The 26,336-nt window shown below is 35.4% G+C and overlaps 1 protein-coding gene across 23 annotated transcripts in view; it reads left to right on the forward strand.

The window, feature by feature from the left end:
• Window positions 1-26,336, forward strand: part of AHI1 (Abelson helper integration site 1) — a 216,920-nt gene that overhangs the window by 36,111 nt on the left and 154,473 nt on the right. For all 23 annotated transcript variants that reach the window (XR_002521763.2, XR_002521761.2, XR_002521765.2 and 20 more), the window contains 8 exons: window positions 1,841-2,060; window positions 3,667-3,859; window positions 6,103-6,198; window positions 10,990-11,175; window positions 12,289-12,441; window positions 16,681-16,813; window positions 20,874-20,997; window positions 25,974-26,203. Coding sequence is in view for 19 of the 23 variants with exons in the window: in XM_009206039.4 (XP_009204303.2) it covers window positions 1,841-2,060; window positions 3,667-3,859; window positions 6,103-6,198; window positions 10,990-11,175; window positions 12,289-12,441; window positions 16,681-16,813; window positions 20,874-20,997; window positions 25,974-26,203 (1,335 nt within the window). In the remaining 4 variants the exon portion in view is untranslated. The remainder of the gene's footprint in view (window positions 1-1,840; window positions 2,061-3,666; window positions 3,860-6,102; window positions 6,199-10,989; window positions 11,176-12,288; window positions 12,442-16,680; window positions 16,814-20,873; window positions 20,998-25,973; window positions 26,204-26,336) is intronic.

Below are 26,336 nucleotides of genomic sequence, written 5' to 3' on the forward strand. Positions count from 1 at the left end.
AAACCTTTGGCTTTGATTTTCTCTATTGTACATTTATGTATTAGTAGTTTTTTCTTGTAACTATATTATTTTCCTTTGTACTTATTCGGGTTTTATTTGCTACTTATTTCTAACTTTATAATTTGGATTTTATAAGAAAAATTTCAGTCTTCTTTTATATGCATTTAAGACTAAATTTCCATCAAAGTACTACCTTACCTGCATCTCCAAAATTGTTAATATTGTGTCTTTTTATTATCATTTAACAGAAAATATTTTCTAATTTCGTTTTAATTGATCATGCATTATTTAGAAGTATGTTGCTTAGTTTCAGGCAGCAGATGCTTTTCTAGTTATCTTTTATTGGTTTCTGTCTTCCATTGTTGTCAGATAACATTATGAATGATTTCAATCCTCTGAGTTTATTGAGGCATTTTTTAATGACCATTTTATGGTCAGATTTGATAAATATTCCATGCTCACTTGAAAAGAATGCAGTTTCTAATGTTGAGTGCAGTGTCCTTTGAATGTCAGTTAGGTCAAGTTTAATTGTGCTCAGTTCTTCTTATTAGTTTTTTTGGTCTACTTATTCCGTCAGCTGTTGAGAGAGGTATTAACATTTCCACTCTGATTTTATTTTTCTTGTATCTCTTATCAAGTTACCACTTTTATCATTATGCAGTGCCCTTCTTTATCTCTAATAATTCATAGCCCTAAATAATTTTTTAGCCCTAAAATACAATGGGAGTTTCAGTTTAGCCCTTCAGTGCTTTTCCACTTGCCATTTGCCACTTCAAAATTTGGCAAATTCTTTGAGCGGGAGACTGGCTATATGTTAGACATCCTTCAGGTATCCTCTATGTCACTCTCGCTGCCATGCATGCCGAAATCTCTGCTGGCTTCTCTGTCCCTCAGTAGCAACCTTCTGCCAGAAATCGCACCTGGATTATCAACCTAGATCTGTGACCAGAATTGGTAGATGACCCCAGGTGAAAAGTGGCTCTTGGTCCTCAGTGTAAATTGACCACACCCTCCAGGGCTTCATCTTTGCCTGTTTTGTTTTGGTCCCCTTCCCCTGGCAGATCCTGGTCTGCTAGCACCACAAGCCTGGGAGATTTCACTACCTCTCTAGCTTCTCTATAGCATCAGAATTCAGTTTTGTGAGAAAAACTGGCCATGTTTGAGGCTTCTCAAATCTCCAGTTTTATCATTTTAGTCCTGTGGAATGATGAAAGTTTTGCTGATTTCTCATTCTCCTAGCAGTGACCTTCTGCTTAAGCCAAACTCTGATCTTCAGCTCACACCCTGAATCAGCAAATGTCCCCACAGACAGAAACAGCTGCCAGTCCATCAGCTGACCTCTGACTGATTCTCCCTTTCTGGAATTTTGATCTGTCTAGTATACCTTGTTTCTGTACTTTCTGATGCCTTTAAAATTTAAAATAAGATATTCGTAATTTATTTGGCTCTTTCCAGTTGTTACCCAAAGTGTTTACCTGCTGCATCCTACTGCATCCTACCCAGAGGTAGAAATTCTAGTTGAGTCATGTATATTCCACTTAGAAAATACCTAGATATAGTTACTTTTCTGACTTTGACTCTCTTTTTTTTTCTTTTTGTATTTCTCCTACTTATTAGGAAAAATATAAACAAGGATTTCTCACCTTATTTTTAATGCATTAGCAAATGTAGTATTTTACTGTCAGACTATGGTTTGCTGTTATCTGGCTTTTTCTTTCTTTCCTCTTGAAGTTCCTTTGTTAAAGTGAAATCATCATAGATCTTAAAGATTAGCTTGTATGTAAATACAACTGTGGGAACAACCAATTATAACATTGATTTTTTTTTTCCATGCGTGTAGTTACAGATGATAACGAAGTTGTTGATGGTGATGGTGTTCATGAAATAACAAGCCGAGATAGCCCAGTCTATCCCAAATGTTTGCTTGATGATGACCTTGTCCTGGGAGTTTATATTCACCGAACTGATAGACTTAAGTCAGATTTTATGATTTCTCACCCAATGGTAAAAATTCATGTGGTTGATGAGCATACTGGTCAACATGTCAAGAAAGATGATAGGTAATTTTTTTTAATTCCACAGCTAATTCTTGAAACTGAAACTGTCTGCAGTAGAAGTCTTTTTTCTGCCATTGGTAGTTGAAAGTCAGTGGGAATAGAGTTAGGATTTGTATTAGAGAATAGTCTACTAGTTGTAGGTGTTCATCAATCATTAACATTGATCAGAATGTTGTAGAAGAAATGGAGAACATAGAATTCAGTAATTACTTCTTTTTTGGGGGGGGGAGGGGATGGAGTCTTGCTTTGTTACCTAGACTGGAATGCAGTGGTGCAATCTTGGCTCACTGCAACCTCAGCCTCCCAGGTTCAAGCAATTCTCTTGCTTCGGCCTCCTGAGTAGCTGGGATTACAGGTGCCCGCCACCACACCTGGCTAATTTTTGTATTTTTAGTGGAGGCGGGGTTTGGCCAGGCTGATCTCGAACTCCTGACCTCAGACAATCTGCCTGCCTCAGCCTCCCAAAGTGCTGGGATTACAGGCATGAGCCACCACGCCTGGCTCAGTGATTACTTTTAAGTGGAAGGGAATAATTCATTTTAAGTGGTAGAGAGCTTCTACCAGCTTACTAGACATAATTTATGACATAAAATTGCATTGTAAATATTTTATATTGCATTTGTAAATGCTTTAATTGTCCAACCTTATATTTTTCTTTTGAAAGTAATGTTATCTGGGCCTCAAGTAAGGTAGATGAATCTTTAATGTTTTTTCTAAGATTACTTCTATAGCTAATGCATGCTTAGCTATGAAATCCCAAATGAAAAGTACAATGAAATACATGTTTATACTAGAATTAAAAAAAAAAAATTGTTTGGAAAGCCAGTGGGGAATGGAAACAGGAAGATTGTCCAAAAAAAAACCCATTCACTTATTCATTTGCCTTAGGGCATGCAAAGAAAATATGACAGCTCAAGGGGTTTATAGTCTTGTGCCTTTTTTTAATGTAAAATCAATTTTATGTCTTTTTTTTTTTTTTTTTTTTTTTTTAAGACAAGATTTCTCTCTCTCTCTCACCGGCTGGAGTGCAGTGGCACAATCACAACTTACTACAGCCTCAACCTCCCTGGGCTCAGGTGATCCTCCCACCTCAGATTCCCAAGTAGCTGGGACTGCAGACATGTGCCACCATGCCCAGCTAACTTCTTTTCTATTTTTTGTAGAAACGAGGTTTCACCATGTTACCCAGGCTGGTCCCGAACTCCTTAGCTCAAGCAGTCCACCTGCCTCAACCTCTCAAAGTGCTGGGGTTACAGGCGTGAGCCACTGTGCCTGGCAATGTCTATTTTATTATAAACTCTTATAAAATTCTGAAGGAGTTTATCCCAGCGTTGTATGGCAAAGGTATAATCATACTTCTCACTTTATATTTCTATAATAAAATAATCACGTGAAACTGATTGATAGTACACAAATGTAAGATGGACTGTTACTTTTTTAAGTCTTACAAAATTTGTAAGTTTCTAGATAGACAATCAAAATAATCTTTCCCTTTGTATTATTGTGGCAATTCATTGTTTCTGGTTGCCTCACCTTATACACTATATATTTTTTGCTCACCTCAAAATTATAAAAATTGCATTAATGGAAGTATCCTTTTTTGGTACAGTGAACGGCCTGTTTCATCTTACTATGAAAAAGAGAATGTGGATTATATTCTTCCTATTATGACCCAGCCATATGATTTTAAACAGTTAAAATCAAGACTTCCAGAGTGGGAAGAACAAATTATATTTAATGAAAATTTTCCCTATTTGCTTCGAGACTCTGATGAGAGTCCTAAAGTCATCCTGTTCTTTGAGGTATGAATTGAATGGAGCAATTCAAATTAAATGATGGTTAATATTTAATAGCACAGATGTAAGCTATTATTTTTAGTAGTCCAATAATGCAAAAAAAAAGTAGTGTGAGAATGTAATCTCTAGGATTTAGTGTTTGTAGAATGCTGTGAAATACAAGTGAGACGCCCTTTTATAAACAGTGATAGCATATTTGCTGAGTACTATTTGGCCTACTTTGTATCATTTAATAATTACAACAACCCTGTGACTGTTAACTGTACTGAAGTGATGAATCCACTCTATATGAATGTATTTCTCCATTTTTAACCCATTTCACAAAGCATAAACTCATTTAACCGTATCAGACACCCTAAGAATATGTGTACCACCTGGATAAATAAATGTACACAGATCAGTTAATTAATGCAATTTCATATATAACCAAAAATGTTGTAAAACTTCTGATATGTAAAGGGTTAGTGGTGGGTCAGAGAAGTCAGTGAAAGCTTTATGGAATAGGTGGCTTTTGAGCTGACTAGTTATTACATAATTTTCTTAAAAATGAGAAGGTTTGGAGTAAAAGTGATTTCTCCAAAGTTACTCAAATTTTAAGTGTAAAAAAATGTGTTTGGAGATAGTTTGAACCTAGAATACCACATTTCTTTTCTCTATCATGTGTTCTGTCTCCATAAGCAAAGGAAAGTAGAGAAAGCGCCCCTTCCAGTGTAAGCTAGATGGAGAAGTTTAGCATGGGAATAGCAAGTAACTTGGCATAACCAGTGCTGAAGATTCATTTTTTAGAATTACTTGTTTTTATGATCCTTCACTTTCAGGTTGTCTGTATTTATGACACAAATATTCCCATATTTACATTTGTGATTATGTTGTGTGTGATTTACATAAAGCTGTTATTGTTGAAAAATGGGTATAATTTTTATCTTAAGGAATTTTTTCTTTGACTTCAAAATTTGTCATTTGTTATAATTTTCAGATAGATTGTTGTATTATAAACACTTTTGGTTGCTTCTTAAGTTTTCATATAGTATGTTATTGCCTATGCAACTACTTTTTGATCTCAGTTTTTTAAGTGTCTATTGAGGACAACTTGATAATGTCTGTCAAAAGTCTTTAAAACCATTATTTTACTCCTAAGTATTTATCTTAAGGAAAAAATGACAAGTCCACGAAGATGTGTGTGCAAGATATTTATTTCAGCATTGTTTATAATGGCAAAAATTTTAGGGAGATAAAATAACCTAAATTTAGATCAGTAAGAGATATGGTTAAATAAGTTATAATTTTTGTTAAATTTATGGTATTTGTGACGGAAGAATAGTAGGCAGTCATTAACATTATGGTATTCATGTGTATGTATTGACATGAAGAGATACTCACTACATGTTATATGAAAATAATTTGTGAAATAGCATTATTAGATTTGTAGTTCCATACATATGTTTAGGAATGCACAGAAAAAGATTTAGCCACCATTAACATGGTGGCCATCTATGGGTCTGGATTACAAGTTGTTTTTACTTTGCATATATATATTTTTTATATTATGTTTTCACTGAGCATGTATTATATCTTAAAAAAGATTTAGGTATCCAAAAAACACAGATGAATGGAGTCTGTATCGTTTCTCAAGCAGTATTTTTTCTATAAAGGTCTCATTTTCGCAGCTGAGCTTTTAATAAGCACCAGTAAGTTTGAAGTGATAGCCTCTTATAAGTACCTAGAATACAATCTCTGTGGCAGGTTGGTTGCAAATCCATGAGCTTTAATGTCCAGACAGGATAGAGGAATGGAAGAAATCCTCTTGAGAAGCCTAATTATAACATATATCCAAAGAGAAAAACCTCAACTTCAGGAAGGTGATCCAAGACAAAGACCCAGAAATAGAGTCGTGAGTTTTTTAAACAATCCTTTGAAGTCTGCTCTGACACATAAAAAACAATGAAAGCTTAAGAATTCTATGCCTAGTGTATTTGTACCTAGGTTATATTTGAGGTGATTAACACTTTGCCTTGGATTTGAAATAAATCTTAGTATTTATGAATGAAAGATAAAGTAGTCAGAAAATGGACGCTCCCTAATTGAATGAGTTAACTTTAAGATGAATGAAATGAGATAAAAATGTTTTTACTCCCTGTAAAGGTCAATGTTTTTAAGTACTATACAAATGATTTTTTAAATTTTTAATAATATACTGTTAGAAAATACTAAATTTTAGGTAGCCTAGTCTTCTGTGAATTTATTTGCAGATTCTTGATTTCTTAAGCATGGATGAAATTAAGAATAATTCTGAGGTTCAAAACCAAGAATATGGCTTTCGGAAAATTGCCTGGGCATTTCTTAAGGTATGTTTTTCACCATTTTAAACACTTTTAAAATAGTCTTCAAATGTAGTTGGCTGCTTTCTCCCATGTCAGTTTGGTTTCATATAAGGAATTAGAATCTAAGGTAAGGTTATAAGAATGAAGAGTTATTAATTCAAGCTCAGGTTATGCTCATTCAGATTCTTAAATATTTATTAATTTTTGTGCGCCAGTTACAGTATGTGACAGTTACACTATTTGGTTCTGAGGATGTAGCATTAAAAAAGACACAAACAGCCATGCCATTTATTCAATTCAATAAATATTTATTAAGACTTTTCTATGTGCCAGCTACTGTTCTTGTCAGTGGACAAAGATGACAAATCCTTGAACTCCTGGACTTCCAGCAACATAAACATAAAACAGTTGACTTCACAATTTGTCATTTAATTATAAATTTTTATAAGTATCGTAAAGAGGTATGGGATGGATGATGAACTGTGGGATCAGGGAAAGGATTCCTGAGGAAGAGACACACTGTCACCGGTGGGGAAGAGATGGGCCATGGTAGAGGGTACAATATATGCAAAAACCCTGATATTTGAAGGAGCAGGGTTAATTCAGAAAATCAAAAAAAGGCCACCAGGATTGGAGGACAGAGACTAAGGGTGCATGAAGAGGTTGCTAAGATCAATGGGATGTTAATTATGATGAGGTCTTCTCAGGTATTATAGCTAGAGGAAGCCATTATAGAATTTAAAGAGCAATGGGAAGCCACTATAGGATTTTAAACAAAACAATAAAATAATCTGATTTATGTTTTAGAAAGATATATACTCTGCTATGTAGAGAACAGATTCTAGAGGGAGCAAATGTGGATACTTGATAATCAAATTAGGAAATTCTTACAGTAGTCTAGGTAAAAACTGTCTTTGTACATTTGTCTTTGACTGGGTGTCTCTGACTAGGATGTCTTTGACGATGATGTTTCAGCAAAGATGAAAGACATAGATTGATGTTTTTAAAAAAGGATATTTTAATTTTATATTATCTGTTATTCCTTCAGACATCAATTTAAATTATGAAAAGTCTTGAGTAATTAGTCTATTTTGTACCATCTTATAAAAACATTTTCATTTGTGCATCCATTCGTTCAACAAATGTGATCTATAAAATGTGAGACAGTCTGCTAAATACAGTACATTCATAGATAAATTAGACGTTGTATATACCTGCCCTCCAATTTAATTTCTATACAGACCTGTTACCTACATTATTATGTGCTACAGAGCAGATGCTGTGAAAATCCGGTTGAAACATTTAATCCATATTGGGGGTTAGAGAGAGATTTTAGAAGTATTATAGTCAAAGGACTGAATAGCCGCCAGGTTGGCTGTGGTGAGTAAGTAATTGAGAGTGGCCTTAGGAATCACCTGGTCCAGTGTACTATCTGTGATCGCCCTTATATAAATCTGTTATGCCTTTTTCCATACCAGCTTTGATACTGATTTAGAGCAAAGAAAAAAACCATTAAAAAAAAAAGCAAAAAAGTTCACTTTCACATAGTAAACATTGCCATCTTGTGGTTTTATTAGAAACTGCATTTCTTTTATGCTAAGATTCGTGCAAACCTGCAGTATTTACTGTAAGTTGCACTTGGGAAGCAGTAACATATTTCACAGCATTTTTACCTCTAAATGCTGTATGAATTTTTATTTATTTATTCATCTTATGCCATTGGCAAAAATGGCAGTCAAGAATTCTCCTTATCCCATCCCCACCCCGCAGAAAGGGTAAGGTATTCTATGTGCTTCACGTCTTCTAATACTTCTGTCTTTTTCATTAGACTGTAAGCTTTTTAGAGTCACCAATGACTTCTTTTGGGTAAATATGTTGAGCATTTTTAGTCCTTATTTTACTACATCTTTTTACATTTAATATATCACTCTCTTGAAACTCCATGCTATAATATCACCAGCTCCCAGCATATTAATGGCACATAGAAAGTACTTGGTGACTATATATCGAGGGAATTAATCAACGATGATGGAAAGAGTGGCAAGGATAAAATTCATCTTCAAGAGAGTGGCATGACGGATGCAGTAGCTCACACCTGTAATCCCAGCATGCTGGGAGGCTGAGGTGAGCCAATCACTTGAGGTCAGGAGTTTGAGACCAGCCTGACCAATATGGTGAAACCCTATCTCTACTAAAAATACAAAAATTAGCCAGGTGTTGTGGTGTGCGCCTGTAATCCCAGCTACTCGGGAGGCTGAGGGGGGAGGATTGCTTGAACACAGGGAATGGAAGTTGTAGTGACCCGTGATTGTACTGCTGCACTCCAGCCTGGGTGACAGAGTGAGATTCCATCTCAAAAAAAAAAAGAAAAAAAAAAAAAAAAGAAAACGGCAGGAAGACAATTAAAATTTAAATCTTTTATTGCCTATCCTATTGGTTCCAGGGATGTCTTGAATAATTGTTAAGTTATTACAATAGTTCAAATGAGACTTTATCCTAATTCTCAGCTATGCCTCAGATTCTCAGGTACTTTCAGTTCTTTTAGTACATATATGTGGCTATTCTTTTAAACTAAAAAGTGACAAAGCCTTATTTATTTAAGCTCTACATTATATAATTTATAACCATAATAGCAGGGTCTTGGCTGAATCTTAGTTGTTTACTCATGCTAAGCAGCATATTAATGTAAACTAAATTGCGTGGTTAAATTAAAACAATCTACGGAAAGTATGGTTTAGAAGCTGGGGAATATCTTTAAAATCACCGAGATGAGCTTTGGCGAGCTGTAGGAGGGTTAATGAAGGGAGTCTCGAGTGCTTATGATTTAATGACTGAATGTATCTATTACTCAGTTTGGAACTGTTCTTTACCCCTGTGTGTCATTTGACACTAATCACAATGTCACCTGCTCAGCTTATAACCTCCATTGTCTTTACATTCTTTCCTAAAGGGGTAGGGGAAAAGATGGGCTGTATTTTGCCATCTCTCTTGTTGATGCATCATTCCTGAACTCATCATTCCTGAACAACATTCTAAATTTTGCCTCTGCCACTAAAGCTTCTCCAACCAAATCACTAATGATTTCTATTTGCCAAATTTATTGAACTTTTTAAAGTTATTTTGTAACATCTATGCATTTAACATATCACACTCTTGAAACTCTGTTACCTTGGTTTTCTTGACACCATCCTCTCCTAATTTTTACTTATACCATTCTTTCAGTTTCCTTCATGGTCTTCTACCTACCTCCTTAATATCAGTCCTACTCATGGTTTCATCTTTAACCTAGTTTTTTTGGAACCACTTTTCTCACCTGTGCTTCAGATTTGTAAATTCAGTCCCCTACTGGACATTTCAACTTGGATGACTTATAGATATCTCAGATTCTCCCAAACTGAGTATCCTTGCTGCGCTCTCTGCTACTTCAATTGGTGGTACCACCATCTGTCCACTCTCCCAGGTTTGTGAACTTGGAGTTACACTGTTTTGGTAGCTACAAGTCATGTGGCAGTTTGAATTCAAATTAAATATAATTAAAAATTTAGTTTTACATTTGTGCTAGCTATACTTCAAGTGCAGGGTAGCCACATGTGGATTCCGAATTGGTTAGAGTATTCCCATCATTATAGAAAGCTCTCTTGGACAATGCTGTCTTAGAGTCTTTCTTGACTCTGTGTTTTTTTTACTTTCCAAGTTACATGAGTCTACAGGTAACAGTTGTTAAATACGTTCCCTGCACTCAGTGCCTATTCTTCTAATTTAAGATACTTCCATGTTTTGTGTGAACTGTTGCAAAGGGTTCAAACTATCTTTCTGCTCCTAATTTGGAGAGGACATAAAGGTTAGACATTTCATTTCCTATTTTGAGTCATGGTCTAATGAAAGAGAACGTATTCTGACTTGGTAAGTTTTTTATTTTTCTTATAAAAATCTCCATTTAAGGCCAGGCATGGTGGCTCACGCCTGTAATCCCAAAACTTTGGGAGGCCGAGGTGGGCAGATCACCTGAGGCCAGGAGTTCGTGGCCAGCCTGGCCAACATGGCAAAACCTTTGACTGCTGAAAACACAAAGATCAGCCAGGTGTGGTAGCGTGCACCTGTAATCCCAGCTACTCAGCAGGCTGAGGCACAAGAATCACTTGAACCCAGGAGGTGGAGGTTGCAGTGAGCCGAGATTTTGCCGCTGCACTCCAGCCTGGATAACAGAATGAGATTCTACCAAGAAAAAAAAAAAAAAAGACAAAAATCTCCAGTTAGTTAGTTTAAACATAAGTTTTGTTTAATAGGGTTTTAAAGATAGACCTTTGAAAGAAGGTACACTAAAATACTGAAAAAAGTAACGAATGGCTTAAATGAGTTTAATTATCTTGAAATGATTTTAACTTTTTAAAAATTTAAAACATCATAAAATTTTAACCATTAAAAATACTGATATTAAACAAATGGAAAATTTGTGTCTTGTGTAAATATACAGTTTAACCTTATTATTTCAGACGACTGTATATCAATCACATCCTTTGTTCAGTGTGAAATCTGGCACAGTAGTGTAAATGCTGTACCAACAGTCTGAAATTATTGTATTTGTGAAAAGAGAGCTATCAGGAAAATATTTTAAAAGCCATTTGGGTTACCTTTTGTCAAAAATGATCTGGAACTGTGCTTAACTAAGTATGTAGTGTTCTTTGCTTTGTAAAACTAAGAAATTTCATCATGCCATATTAATCTTTTAAAAATGTTTCTGACTTTATGCTATTGCTTTGTTGGATATATTTATTTTCAGTGACGGTCACATTTTATATGAATTCTTGTTTTAAGCTTCTGGGAGCCAATGGAAATGCAAACATCAACTCAAAACTTCGTTTGCAGCTGTATTACCCACCTACTAAGCCTCGATCCCAACTAAATGTTGTTGAGGTGTTTGAATGGTGGTCAAAATGTCCAAGAAATCGTTACCCATCAACACTGTATGTAACTGTAAGAGGACTGAAAGTTCCAGACTGTGTAAGTTAATGTAGTACATATAAGTGTGTATCTTCTAGTGTTGAAATTAAATGGTGACATAACATGTTTTTCATTTCTAAAAAGATAAGACTTCTAATAATAATTTTAATAGATATCCGGGGTTATATATTAAGACTGTAATAGCTGATATTTAAAAGATGCTTAAATGAATTTTAAATGTGAAATACAGCTTTTAGTATTAGGAAAAATGTTTTGTTACAATTTGATTTTCAGAAATTAAAGATAAAAGGTGGACTTAAAGCAGAAGTTGAAAAATATTTTCTGTAAAGGGCGAGATAGTATTTTAGGCTTTCTCCCTGTAGTTTCAGTCAATTTTGCCTTTATAGTGTGAAAGTAGCTACATAGACATATGTAGGCCATAACTAAACAAATGGGTGTGATGTGTTCCAATAAAAGTTTATTTACAAAAGCAGGTAGCAGGCCAAATTTGGTGTGTGGGCTGCAGTTTGCAGAGTCCTGATTTCTGGGTACATTTTTCACAATATTATTCAAATAATCAGTATGTAATGTTTCTACTGCTGCTGTTTTCCATAGATTAATATTATAAATAATCTTAGCAAAGAATTGACCCTGAAATAAAAAAGTTTTGCTTTTGTCTTATTTCTTATAAGACATTAATTTTTCAGGTCATTTGCACATTCTGTAGCTGATATATACTGTCACCACAGGACTGATTTGCATTGGTTTGGATGGAGTTAAATCTATTATTGAGAAATGATTTTTAAAACTTGAGATTTTTATGATACTAGTTTTATGATTTTAAAGATATGGTATTATATCAGAGCCATGGCATAACTCATAAGTATTGGTGAAGAAGCAGAAACAAAGGGCAGAGTTATTAAAATCATTACATGTAAATTTGTAGTCATTTTTTTCCTCAAAAACTTTTAAGCCTTTTTGGTTATAGGACTGTAGTTTTAAGCAGCTTTTTTATTTTATTTAGGATAATGTACAAATAAAAGTAGAATTTTTTCTGGATTACATTTTGAAAATATTTTCATATTATTTGTTTCAGTATTTTTAAAACTATATGCTAGAAAAAGAAAAAGGTGAACATGATATATAAATTTTCATATTTTAATGCATATTTAGATAAAGCCATCTTACCGCTCTATGATGGCTCTTCAGGAGGAAAAAGGTAAACCAGTGCATTGTGAACATCACCATGAGTCAAGCTCAATAGACACAGAACCTGGATTAGAAGAGTCAAAGGAAGTAATAAAGTGGAAACGACTCCCTGGGCAGGTGAAGTGTTTGATTAACAGTGGATTGCTTTAGATGTTCACTTATTACCTTCAAAACTCCAGTAACTCCTAGGATATCTAGCTTACTACTTAAAATCCTGGCTATTTATGGTTTTGCCTTTCCATTAATTAATTTGACGAATAGTAAGAGTGCCTAGCATGTGTATATAAGCACTATCTTACATTCTTTGTTCGGGCACCTGGGCAATTGTAAATTGTATTAGCTTGGGCTGCTATAACAAAATACCACACACTGGGTGGCTTAAACAGCAGACATTTATTTCTCACAGTTCTGAAGGCTGGGAAGTTCAAAATCAAGATGCTAGCCAGCCTAGTTCCTGGTGAGGGTCCCCTTTTTGACTTGGAGCCAGCCTCCTCCTTGCTGTATTCTCATATGGTGGAGAGAGAGATCACCTTTCTTGTGTCTTTTTTTTATAAGGGCACAGATCTGATTCATAAGCGTCTCACTCTCAGGACCAAATTACCTCCTAGAGACCCCCACATCTAAATACTATCACATAGGGGATTACAGCTTTAACATATGGTTTTTGAGAGGACATAGCATTTGGTCCATAGCAAAGATCAAGGTGCTGACTGGGTTGATTTCTTCTGAGGCTTCTCCTTGTCTTACAGTTGGCTGCCCTCTTGCTGCCTCCTCACACGATCTTTGTGCATGCACGCCCCTGTTGTCTTTCCCCCGGTTGGATTAGGACCCTTCCATAATTATTTCATTTTAATGTAATCACCTCTTTAAAGACCACATCTCCAAATACTGTTGCATTCTGAGGTGCTAGGGGTTAGAGCTTTAACATACTCATTTGGGTGACAAGGGGTAGGGGTGTGAGTGGGAGGAGAGAGGACACAATTCAGCCTGTAACAGCAGTCAGATAACATAGATTTTTAGCCTGGGCAATATAGCAAGACCCATTCTCTTAAAAAAGGTTTTTTAATTAGGTGGGCATGCTGGCATGCACCTGTAGTCCCAGCTACTCGGGAGACTGAGGAAGGAAGATTGAGCCCAGGAATTCAAGACTGCAGTGAGCTATGACTGTGCCACTGCACTCAAGCCTGGATGACAGAATGAGACCCCATCTCTTAAAAAAAAAAATAAAAATTTTTTAAAACAGATTTTTGATGTCTGTAAGACATACATCTCTTAATGTTTATGGATTCATGAAATTCTTTACAGCACCTGGCTTCTTCCTGAATCACACTTTGATAGAGATATGTACGTGTATGTACTTCTACCACAAGCTGAGCAGCATTTAAGCTTTTACTAAAGTGTTCTTACTAGATTAACATTTTTTGCAGTGGTGGGAAGCCTTGCTGATACAATTTTGCAATTTTTTTACTAGTTTTTACAAAGAATGGAGTGGTTTATTTTATGCATATGAGCTACTACCAGATGAAATGTATTCAAGATCTTAATTTATTCAAACATCTAATGTAGAAATAAGAACTGACTATTGTTATTTAGTCATCTTCATTTTCTGTATTTTACATCACATTTGACTTTCTTTTTGAGGCCGATTTTACAGATACATTTTAAAATCACTTTGAGTTAGAATACTTCAAGCATAGGCCGGGCGCGGTGGCTCAAGCCTGTAATCCCAGCACTTTGGGAGGCCAAGACGGGCGGATCACGAGGTCAGGAGATCGAGACCATCCTGGCTAACACGGTGAAACCCTGTCTCTACTAAAAAATACAAAAAACTAGCCAGGTGAGGTGGCGGGCGCCTGTAGTCCCAGCTACTCAGGAGGCTGCGGCAGGAGAATGGCTAAACCCGGGAGGCGGAGTTTGCAGTGAGCTGAGATCCGGCCACTGCACTCTAGCCCGGGCGACAGAGCGAGACTCAGTCTCAAAAAAAAAAAAAAAAAAAAAAGAATACTTCAAGCATAATAATAGGGAGAGATTAACACTTAGATTTTGCCCTTGGTGAACTTCCAGGTTAGGTGGGAAAAGAAAGCAGTTACAGTGTTGTTTATTTTCAGATAGGCTTTAGAGAAGTCTTGAGGAAATGAGGAAATGTTGGTATAAAGATGATTGTACAGATCAGCAGTTCTCAAAATGTAGTTTGGAGACCTCTGGGAGTTCTGAGTCCCTTTCAGGGGGTTCTTGAAGTCAACTTCTTTTCATAATGATTCTAAGGTGTTACTAGTCTCTTTCGGATTCATTCTCTTACAAGTATGCACTAGCATTTTCTAGAGGCTAAATAACATGTGATATCACAAGAGAGCGGAAGTAGTTATGAAAATCTAGATTTTATTAAGCTAGACATTTAAAGTTAGCATTTTTTTTATTTTATTTTTATGAAAACTCCAAATAGCCTCTGAAAAAAATGTTCAAGAATGTAAAGCATCTCGAAACTAAAAACATTTGAGAATTGCAGATCTGAAGACTGAACTACAGTGGTGGGAAAAGGGCTCATTCAGCAGTGGAGCTTGAGATTGGCTAGGATGCCCAAGGTAGGGGTGAGTGAAGGAGGGATAAGGAAGGGTATTTCATAGGAAGGCAAAGTTGCAAATAAGTGGGAAAGGACCTGTTGTATTCATTAGGCACTCAAAAGCTTGGCTGGTTGGAAACCGGAGTTTGTAAAAGAGGAGATAAAGTAGTGTACTGCCTTGGGCCCACATTGTGGAGTGTCTCAAATGGTAGCCTAATACTTGATTGTGAGGGATGTGAGGAATAATGGAAGGTTTTCAGGTGAGTGAGAAAAATAACAGTTGTATTTGAGGATGAATTAATGCGGGCAGTGGCATGGGGAGATCTTGAAGTAGTAACATCAGAATTAGATGGCAGTCATTGATGTGTGAGTTGATGAGGGTCTAGTGAATACGGGAGACAGAAAGTAAGAATGAGCATGATTTAGTGACTGACAAGGTAGTAAACGAGGGGAAAGAGCCAAGGCTTTTGAGGACCTTTATTGGAGTGTCTGTTCTGGATAGGGCATAGTGTCAAACCCTGGGAATACAAAGAACATGACAGTGGCTTCAGTGTTTTCATTTTCAGCCTAGTTGACTGGGCACAGAGTTTTCCTTAACTACGCTTCCTACTCTAGGAGCAGCAGCAAGTGGTTATAAAGCCTCATGACATTTCTTTCAGTTTTTGTTCCTTGTTACACTCCTTTCCCTTTTCTTAATTATGCGGATGGAGGATGCAGAGAGAAAATGGGTAGCATGGAGTCTGGTACATGATTGACACTTAACAAATTCTTTTGAATTTTTCACATTCCTAGTAGCTGGTTGTAATGCTGTCTCCCGAAGTACTGCCAGATCTTGGTACTATTTGTGAAAAACCTGGTACCTGTCTAGAAAGCATGCCCTTGAAGTAACAGTCTTTGAGTAGTCCATTAAGCTAGGCTTGACCCTTTGAATAATCCTTCTTAGCCATGTAGAGCTAATAATGGTTACTCTTAGCTAGTAATAGCTACTCATAGGATGGCTGTGATGAATATATTGAAAGACATTTGTAATAAAGTACAACTTTCATGGCATATAGTAAGAGCCCAGTGTATGTTTAATTCAACTTTTTGAATTATAAGAAACAGAAGAACTAAGGCTCACTGAAGGTTGGAAGAGATAGAATTAGGATAAATAAACGTAACTGATATTTTCTACAGTATATATTAATAGCCAGAAAGTTTGGGCTTCATCTGGTAGAAGAGAGTGAAAACATTAAAATTTTGAAGAAATTGTACTAATGAATGAGAGACCAATAAGGGCCGATTGATTACTTTGAAAATACATTTTGGAAGGCAGCCACAAAAGGTGATTATTTTAAGATACGCAAAGAGAGAATGGGCATTCATACATTCTGGCTTAAGCTAGGCCCCATAGGTACTTGTGGTCTTGAAAGAAGCTTGTGACTTTAACAAAAGTGACTTATTAGTGCTGTCACTAATAAGGATAAGGCTGTGACATACATTCTTTTAGTACCTATATAGAGGCAATGTGGCAGCGACGGCTTTAGAGTATCAGATATTGAAATTTTTCTATTCATATTTAGGTGAATTAAGTACTAGTTAAACATGAAGAACAAATCCACTTTAAAAATTTCATAGGCACTCATTCTCTTTTTGCAAAGTAATTTACTATGGTTTTTCAGCGTTCTGTATACTTGTTTTTCCCTTTCTCTGTGTCATAAAAGGACTCAAAAAAAACTACAGTAATTGAAATTAAAAACTAGCCTTTGCATTTTAATGTTTTCTAATTTATTATTTTTTAAATGTATTTTTTTTAGGCTTGCCGTATCCCAAACAAACACCTCTTCTCACTAAATGCAGGAGAGCGAGGATGTTTTTGTCTTGATTTCTCCCACAATGGAAGGATATTAGCAGCAGCTTGTGCCAGCCGGGATGGATATCCAATTATTTGTGAGTAATAATCCTACCTGTTTAATCTGGTTGTAGTCTGCATGGAGGACGTTCTTTAGTTTTTTAAATTTGTGGAAATCTTAACTTGAGTAATCCCCTGTACTACTCAATTAAAGAGAACAGATTTCTTCAAGTAAAGAAAGTTCTTTTATAATAATTTTACGCTTTTCTATACAATAACTGTTCAGAAGTAGAATGAGAATGATCAAATGAAAGATGGTAAATTTATTTTTAAAACATGCAGGAGGATTTTTGTAAACATTTTGCATTTTAAATATAGAAATTTGGAAACAAGGATTAATACATCTCCTGGGGAACATGAGTCCAGTGTGGTTAGTTGATAGCAGTGATGATGTGAGTTACAAAAGCCCCCAAATTTGCTGTTTAGTGGAATACAAATAATTGACTCAAGAGTACCTAGAAGAAAACTTCTCGTTATGGTAGGGAAGTCAGCAGAGAGGCCAAGCAATTATTTCTGTAGCTTTAGAGACTTTTTAAAGTGAGCATTAACATATAGACTTAGAAGCATTAAATACTCTTGTTTACTTCTGCCTCAATAGTAAAACCAGCTCTCCTCTGCAGAAGTAGCCAGCTCCTTGTGGGCATCTGCCCTAAACACTAGGTCTTACTGAACTTTTCTCAGCTTAGCACAGTTTGCTATTGGTTGATTCCCTTTTTGTCATCAGGGACTCATAATTGACTTGGTGGGCATTTATTAAGTAGATATTGCTCCCCATGAAATAGTAATAAATTTTAAAAATAAAAAATCACTTATGTCATTTGATTACCACTATGCTATTTTTAAAATTCATCAAAAGCCCATATGTAGAGGGTAAAAAGGTTCTTAGGAAATGCTCCTAAGTTATTAATAGTAATTTATTTCTTTTGCATAGTGAAAGAATTATTTTATTCTGATTTTATGTTTTAAGAGCTTCTGTGATAAATATCTTATTTATGCTTAAATAAACCTGCTTAAAATGCTATGTAGATTGAGATATTGCTTAAATATCAAAAATAGAGGAGGAAGAGGAATATTTGTCTTTGGTTTTTGACTATTTGATTATGATGTGTCTACTTGAAATTCCTTTAACTTGTTGTATGTGCAGATCAATGTTTTTCACGAATTTGAGAAGTGTTCAGTCGTTCTTTCTTGAAATGTTCTGTTTGGCCCTTTTCTCTTTCTTCTTCCGGGAGTCCCATTATGCCTGTGTTGGTACTCTTGGTGGTGTCCCACGAGTCTCTGAAACTTTTCTGTTTTTCTTCATTCTTTTTCTGCTTTTTTCAGACGGGATAATCTCAGTTGACCTATTGTCAAATTTAGTAATTCTTTCAGTTTAGATCTGCTGTTGAGCCCCTCTAGTGAATTATTTATTTCAGTTATTGTACTTTTCAACTGTAAAATTTCTAGGTAGTCTTTTTTTTTTTAAATCATATCTGTCTCTTTATTGATACTCTGTTTTTTGGTGAGAAATCCTTTTCACACTTTAATTCTTTAGACCTGGTTTTCTTTAGATCTTTGAATATATTTATAACAGTAGATTAAAAGTCTTTGTTGAGAAAGCCCAGGGTCTGGGCTCCCTCAGTTTCTATGTAGACTACTTTTTCCCCCTGTGTGTGGGCCACTCTTTCCTGTTTTTTCCATTTCTCATAATTTTGTGTTGAAAACTGGATGCTTTAATAATACAGTGTGGCAGCTCTGGAAATCAGATCCCCTCGTTTCTCCCCTCACACCCACCCAGGATTTATTTTTGCAGTTAGCTTTGTGATTTTGGACTAATTCTGTAGTCTTTACTCTCTGTCATGTGTGGCCGTTGATGTCTGTGCTCAGTTAAGTTAGTGGTCAGATAGCGATTTTTAAATACCTGAGTGGATGGGTCTACTGGTCTTTGCCAAGGGACTCTGTGTGTGTTGGGGTATACCTTCAATGCTTCAATAGGCAATCCACAGCTCTGCCTTAGCTTTACTTTCTGTTTGTGCTGAGCCACTTCAGGTCAGCCCGAGTAAGAAGTAAAGACTCTTACGTCTTTCTTGGTTGTGCATATTGCCTTCACATACATGCATGGGAATCCTCCTAGATACCCAGGAATATTTTGGAGCTTATCAGTGTCCCCTATGGACATCTCATTCCCAGTTTTTTGTTTAGTTTTGTTTTTTTGTTTTTATTTTAAGTTCTTTGGTGAGTGTCTTCTTAGCCTCACTTAGTATCAATGCCTCAGGCAGCTGTGATATTAAATGATGCCATGGGTGGTTGTGACATGCACCTTAAGGTTAGGGCTGTTCTCCCAGAGCATGCTGTGAGCCAGGTCAAATAAAGGCAGGCCCTGAGAGTGGATCTTTCCTGGAGGGCCAGACTGCCAAATAGTAAGAAGTCTTTGGGGATGGGGCTTTTAGGGAGCATCAGACCTGTTCTGCCCCACCCAGTGGCTGTTAATCTCCTGATTTTTATTGGTTTTTAAGGCTCCTTTAAAGTTTAAGACAGGAATGAGAACATGGCAAGTTAAAACACCATAATAAAGCTCAATGTTCTTACCAAATTCAGCCATTTTTCTCAAATACTCTTCAAATCTTTGTAAGCTTTACTTAATTTTCAGAGTTCTGAAAATGTTGATTTTTGACAGTTTTTGCCAGTGTTTTTGCTGCTTCCATGGGGAGGAGATTTTTTTAAGACTCTTGTTTTGCTATTCCGCAAGTACAGTAGTCCCTCTTTTTCCGTAGGGAATATGTTCCAAGACCCTCAGTGGAAGCCTGAAACCTCAAGTAGTGCTGAATCCGATTGCCATCAGTAGAAACACGTCTGCTCATGCTTTCCACCCACAGATTTATATCTTTTCCATCTTAACAAAGTACTTACCATGCACTAAAGGCCATTACTTTTGTCATTTGAGGTGTGACAGCAAAACTAGCACAAACCTCTTTTTTGTTCTTCACAATTTCACGGATAGATTTTTACTGTAGATCCTAGAAACTTCAACATACACTTTTTTTGTTTCCTTTTTAAATCAAGAACTTTCACCTCTTCACTCAAAGGAAGTACTTTATGGTTTCCCTTTGGCATATGCCAATTGCTAACATTATTACTCTTGCACTTTGGGGCCATTAAGTAAAATAAGGGTTACTTGAACAAAAGCACTGGGTGACAACCAGTCTGATAACTGAGACAGCTACTAAGTTTCTGATAGACAGTTAGCATCTGTAGCATGGATACATTGGACACAGGATAATTCACATCCTGGACAGATGGAGCTAGATGGCACGAGATTTCATAGCACTACTCAGAATGATGTGCATTTTAAAACTTAGGAATTATTTGTTTCTGGAATTTTCCATTTAATATTTTCAGACCATGGTCGACTGCTGGTAACTGAAATCACAGAAAGTGAAACTGCACATAAGTGGGGACTGCTGTTATTTCTGAACTGCTAAGTATTTTAAAGGGCAATTGATTTTTACCACTAGATGGAAGCAGAGACTTGGAAACTTTGTTTTTCTGTGTTATTATCTTAGATTTCATTGTATGTTTAAACATATAGTAAAGTACCACAGTGCTTTTTGTGTCTGATTGAGTCGTTGTTAATTCCCATACTATCCCTGATTACTATCCCTGTTCATTTTAGTATTAAAATTTACTTTTGACAATAGCACAATTTAAATTTCTCATTACTTCAAATAATTAAATTTTTGGTTGGCATTTAGTTGATTTTCAGGTAAAATAATAATGAAAGCCCAAATTATAGAATATTTTAAGTGAATTACAATGTAAATATTATTATTCAACTGATAAATTTATTATTAAAGATTCTTAGGGGATTTCTTTAAAGATGAAAAAATTGACAATTGTAGCAAAATTATAACTCATAATTTTGCATGTGAATTTTTATGTAAAGCAAATGAAAAACTATTCTTAAGTAAATTTTGAAATTTTCGTTATGCTGCACGTATCTTTGGTTATAATTTTGTTATAGACTGCTTATGTCTAAATAATATTAAATTATGTATTTGTATATTATTGGATTAAGGATTTCTGTCTGGAAACCTACTAATTTCTAAATATTTTCATTAGTATATGAAATTCCTTCTGGACGTTTCATGAGAGAATTGTGTGGCCACCTCAATATCATTTATGATCTTTCCTGGTCAAAAGATGATCGCTACATCCTTACTTCATCATCTGATGGCACTGCGAGGTTAGTATCCTTGAGAAGTCCTCATGTGCATACTATTTGCCATCAAGAAAAGAAAAGAGAATATAAAGTGATGTAACTACTCTTATGCTCCAGTCATATTTTACCTATGAAGGGACTGTCATAAATATGCATCATGCAGACTGATTCCGTAAATTACAGTAACACTTTTTAAAGACATTTTTCTTAAATGTCTTTTATTTATGTAGTATATAATATTTCTAGTCCACACCATCTTTAAATGATCATTATGTAAACTAATTAATGCTTCAAGATGAGGTTAGGGGTTATTAAACACCTGAGATTTTTCCTAGAGCATAAGCTCTTGGTGGCAGGGATACTGTCTTCACTGTTGGCTGGATATGCAGAGTCTAGAATCCAGTGGTGCTCAGTACATCACAGTAGAGGAAATAAATATGTACATTACATTTTAAGATTTTTATAGATTGGTTAAACATTTGCATTTTTCAGAATGTCTTAAAAATAATTTATCCCTTTTCAATTTGATAAATATCACAAAAACATTTTAAAAGCGAACTTTTAAAGTTTAATTTATACTTTTTTTAGTTGCTTGCTCTACCTTGTAACTGACATGTAAGCTGTTGAGATCCATGCTGAATTCATTGTCATTTACTTCTGCCTTCTCTCTTAACAGTTCGTTTTACTTTCAGTGTTTCGACCACTTCTACTGATCTTGCCAACCTCCTTTTCTGTATAAAATGTCTAATCAAGATGTTATCATTATTGGTTAGTTTTTATTTAAATGAAAAAGACGAGAATGAGTAACAATTGACTTCCTTCTTGGTCATGCTGGGAACATTCTATTACTCCCTTTTGACAATATCCTCAAGAACCTATCTGATCTGTTCTTTTAGCACAGCCATTCTGTCTAATGCCAGGCCATACTAGAGAAAAATATTTAACTTTGCTGAGGGGTGACTTTGGATTTTAACATCACCTAAGCTGTCATCTCTGCTGAGGAATCCTTTTACTTTACTCAGCTTCCTTTTCTCATTCCTCTGGCAGCAGATCCAAACTTACCATGAACATTCTCTACAGTAAATCACAGTCTTGCCATTTCATTAGATGACTATCTTCAGTTTAGATGAAATTTAGTCAGACATGAACTTCATCTATTTCCCTCTGATTTCCCTCCTAATATCCATAGATATGTCCATTTTTAATCTCTGTCCATCTCTTAACAAAGAGGCATGAGACTGACTTTTTAAAGGCTATTTGACCTGTACTTTTAATCTCAGTCCCTGAAAATTTGTATTACATCTACTAGTCTGATGAACATCTTTCCCTCTATTGATTGTGTCCTCTCATCTTAGAAATAGGCTCAAATGGGCTGGGTGCAGTGGCTCATGCCTGTAATCCCAGCACTTTGGGAAGCCAAGGTGGGCAGATCAGTGGAGGTCAGGAGTTCAAGATCAGCCTGGCCAACATGACGAAACCCTGTCTCTACTAAAAATACAAAAATAAGCCGGGTGTGGTGGTGCACATCTGTAGTCCCAGCTACTTGGGAGGCTGAGGCAAGAGAATTACTTGAACCGGGAGGTGGAGGTTGCAGTGAGCCGAGATTGCGCCATTGCACTCCAGCCTGGGCAACAGATTGAGACTCTGTCTCAAAAAAAAAAAAAAAAAGAAATATGCTCAAATGGCCTTATCTTAAAAACGTCATTTTTCATTCTTCCTGCCTTCTAGACTAGCCCATTATTTTTCTCTTTCTACACCATCAGAAGCATTCTACACATACTGTCTTTACTTCAGCCCAGTTATTCTGACTTTCTTTCCCACCATGCTACATAAACTTCTTTCTTCAAGAGGTTGGCAGTTTCTTGCTATTTTTAAATCCATTTGGCCAGTTTAACTCCTGCTATGCTTGCCTTCACTGTAGTAATTGATTATTGACCAGTCTTGAAATATTTTGAATTCATGGTTTTCATTGACAACCTCTTCTCTTCTCTTTTTATTACTCTGACCAGTTCTAATCCATTCTTTCTCTGTTTCATTTTCTTCTGCCGATTGTCTATATGTTTTATCCCCAGGATCCTTTACTTGATCATCTCTTGGTTTTATATGCTTATCCTAGTTTCTCTTACCTTCCCCGGCTTTGACTCTCACTGATATGCTAATGACTTCTAGCGCACACCTTTTTTTATAATTTGACTTCCTATTACATGTTTCCATTTAAATGGCCCATTGCCACCTCAAATCCAAAACCAAACTTACCGATCTCTTTAAATTTTGTTTTCCTCCTTTAATTCTCTTACATATATTTTAATGGCATCCTTATCCACCATCTCCCAAGCTGAAAACTCAGAGTAGTGTTCATCTCTTCTTTCTTTCCCATCACTTCTTTCACATCTAACTAGCACTAAAGTCTGCCAGTTCTCCCTCCTAAAAGGCTCACAGTTTTGTCACATCCTCTCTATCGCGTTTGCTTTAATTCAAGCCCTATTTTGCTATTGACCTCAGTGTTCAGTCTCTAAGTCCTCTGTCTCTGCTGTGCTAAAATTATCTTTCCGTAACTATCTTTCATAATGCCTTAATTTTTAAAAAGACTTTACCCATTGCCCCTTGAAAAATTTTCCAGTTCCTTAGCATGGCCTAACAGGCATGTTCCTCATTGACCCAACATTCTTCTCTCATGCCCTTCCCCGTACCCTTTGCTTCACCCACGTAATCTTTTGAAGCACCCTAGCATCTTATCTTCTTTGGCATCTTCCTGCCCTTTGAAACTTACCTACTTTTATACCTAAATGACCTTCTCCTACCCTTGCTGACTAACTCATTCGTTCAACAAAAATTAAATCCCTTTTGTGAACTCTCATAGGTTTGTAGTTATTAGTTACAATCCAGCTCAACTTCTGTTATTCCTTGAAGCTATCTTAGGTTTCTGCACACAATACGTAGTATATTATACTAAAGCACACATTTTTTCCTTATTTATCTTTAAAACTGATATTAATTTAGGACTGTTTACATCATTAAAATAGTATTGTGAAAGCATTAACTGAGTGAAAAGAGAAGCATTGTGGCTAGCATCAAAACGGCAAGGAGATTTTTGAGAGAGGTAAGGAATACTTGTAATAAATGAGCTGTTGTCCAAAGAAAGAGAATTAGAATTGCAAATGCTCACAAGTGGCAGAAGTATGGATTTCTGTCCATGTCTTCGCCTTCTTTATTCCTGAGGATCCCTGACACATATTATTGTCAGTGTCTCCTAAGTATTTCCCACTTGGTTAGCTCTCTGCCATATGGGTTTATCTTAAACACCCTTATTTAGTTATCCCCAGAATAATCTGTTTTTCTCAAATCAACAACGCCTAATACAGTCAGAAAGACTTTTCCATGTATAATGGCTCCCGAACAGGCCTACATGTCCCCACTATTCCCTTTTCCCAAACATACGGCTTAACTTTGGTATGTTTTTTCTTTCCCAAATCTAGTAATTTTTGTGTGCATTCATTCAGTCTTTACAAGTTTGCGTTTCTTTGTTCTCTATTATCTAGTCTGATTTTTTTTCCCCAAGCCCATTTATATATTCCTTTGAATGTCAGATTCTCCCATGGCCTGGGTAACAGAAGCCATCATTGATTCCAGTTCAGTTTTTACACAAAAAGCTTTACTTTTTTTTTTTTTAATATTATGTCTAATTATATTGAGCTGTTTTGAAGATGTATTTGCTTCGTTTCTGCCTGTTATATAGTATTTTAAATAATGCTACTAAGATTTCTTACCAAACAACTGAGTTTTTTATCTTTTATCTTTTTAATATTTTCCCAAAATTAGTGGTTTTATTCTTCTAATAGGCATCATATTTCATATAAATATGCTTATTGAAAATATACTGTGGTAAAAAATGTTTGTGCAATTGATTCATGTGCTTTATTTTTACTTGAAAACATGTTCTTTCACTTCCTCTATTATTAGTTTGGATTCTTAGTAATTGAAGATCATATCCTATATTGTAAGCAGCTGCTGAGGAAACTCATAGAATATTATTCTTGAATAGAAACTGTTTTTTTTTTTCTCTTATCAGTAATCTTGTAACAGACTTACTTTGCTTTAGTTTTCAAGCAGTGATTAAAAGGATGAATACAAATCCCATATTTAAAATTAATATGTTGTTCTAATTTTGATAACCAAATATATTTTAAAAACTAGTGCTTCACACTTATATAGCACCTGTATATTGGTAGAGTTCACCTAGTTTTATATATTGCTAGAGATGCAGAGTATCTAACAGATTAACCCTTAGGGATTTACTCATTTGTCAAGACTGTCGCAGTGATTATAATCTTAATTTTTTTAAATTAGCCATTATTTAGAGGACAGGATAATGAGTGTTAAACAAAAAGGACGTGCTTAATGTAGGATAGCCTTTTCTATCAAAATGTCATAGTTATTTTAATCTTACTTTACTTGAGAATTCAAAATATAATAATTTTAGTATCTCTTTTAAATCTTTGAGATTTTCATTTTTACTATCTAGGCTTTGAAATTACAAATATAAAAGTTAATAGACTATGCTATTCTCTAAACCCCCATTAATAAACATTTTGTAAAAGTGGTGTACACAATGTAAATGGGAAATCATTAAAGTTTCTCCCTGTATATTTTTTATGCATATTGTACTAAATGCAATATTTTACCAACTGTTCAATGTGTGTTTAACCAATGGCAAAATAGGTAGGTTTAAAAAACAGTTATTAATTTTATAGTATAGATTACAATTAGTGGATATAATATGCTGGATGATAACTATAACAAATAACTTTGTCATAATGTGAAAATTCCAGTCATCAAATATGAGATCATCATCATATTTTTCATTGTTTTAAAACTTAGTTTATCATTGGTTGTTGTCAGTTGCTTACTTAAGGTTCATTGGCTATGTTGGTTCTTAGAAAAACTGTTAAAAGAAACTTCTGCTTTTCAGAAGCAATATGTAACTTCTTATCCTTTTCCAGGATATGGAAAAATGAAATAAACAATACAAATACTTTCAAAGTTTTACCTCATCCTTCTTTTGTTTACACGGCTAAATTCCATCCAGCTGTAAGAGAGCTGGTAGTTACAGGATGCTATGATTCCATGATACGGATATGGAAAGTTGAGATGAGAGAGGATTCTGCCATGTTGGTCCGACAGTTTGACGTTCACAAAAGTTTTATCAACTCACTTTGTTTTGATACTGAAGGTATGTCAGAGACTATGAATGAAGACCAGCTATGTGAAGAATTTTTTTTACCAGAATAATAGTTATCGAGGCTTGAGAGGGTTATGTACTGATGATTGTGCATATTTAGGTGTATGCTTGTTTTGCAGGTCAT

This window comes from Papio anubis, chromosome 6 (assembly GCF_008728515.1).
Source record: "Papio anubis isolate 15944 chromosome 6, Panubis1.0, whole genome shotgun sequence".
Taxonomy (NCBI): Eukaryota; Metazoa; Chordata; class Mammalia; order Primates; family Cercopithecidae; genus Papio; species Papio anubis.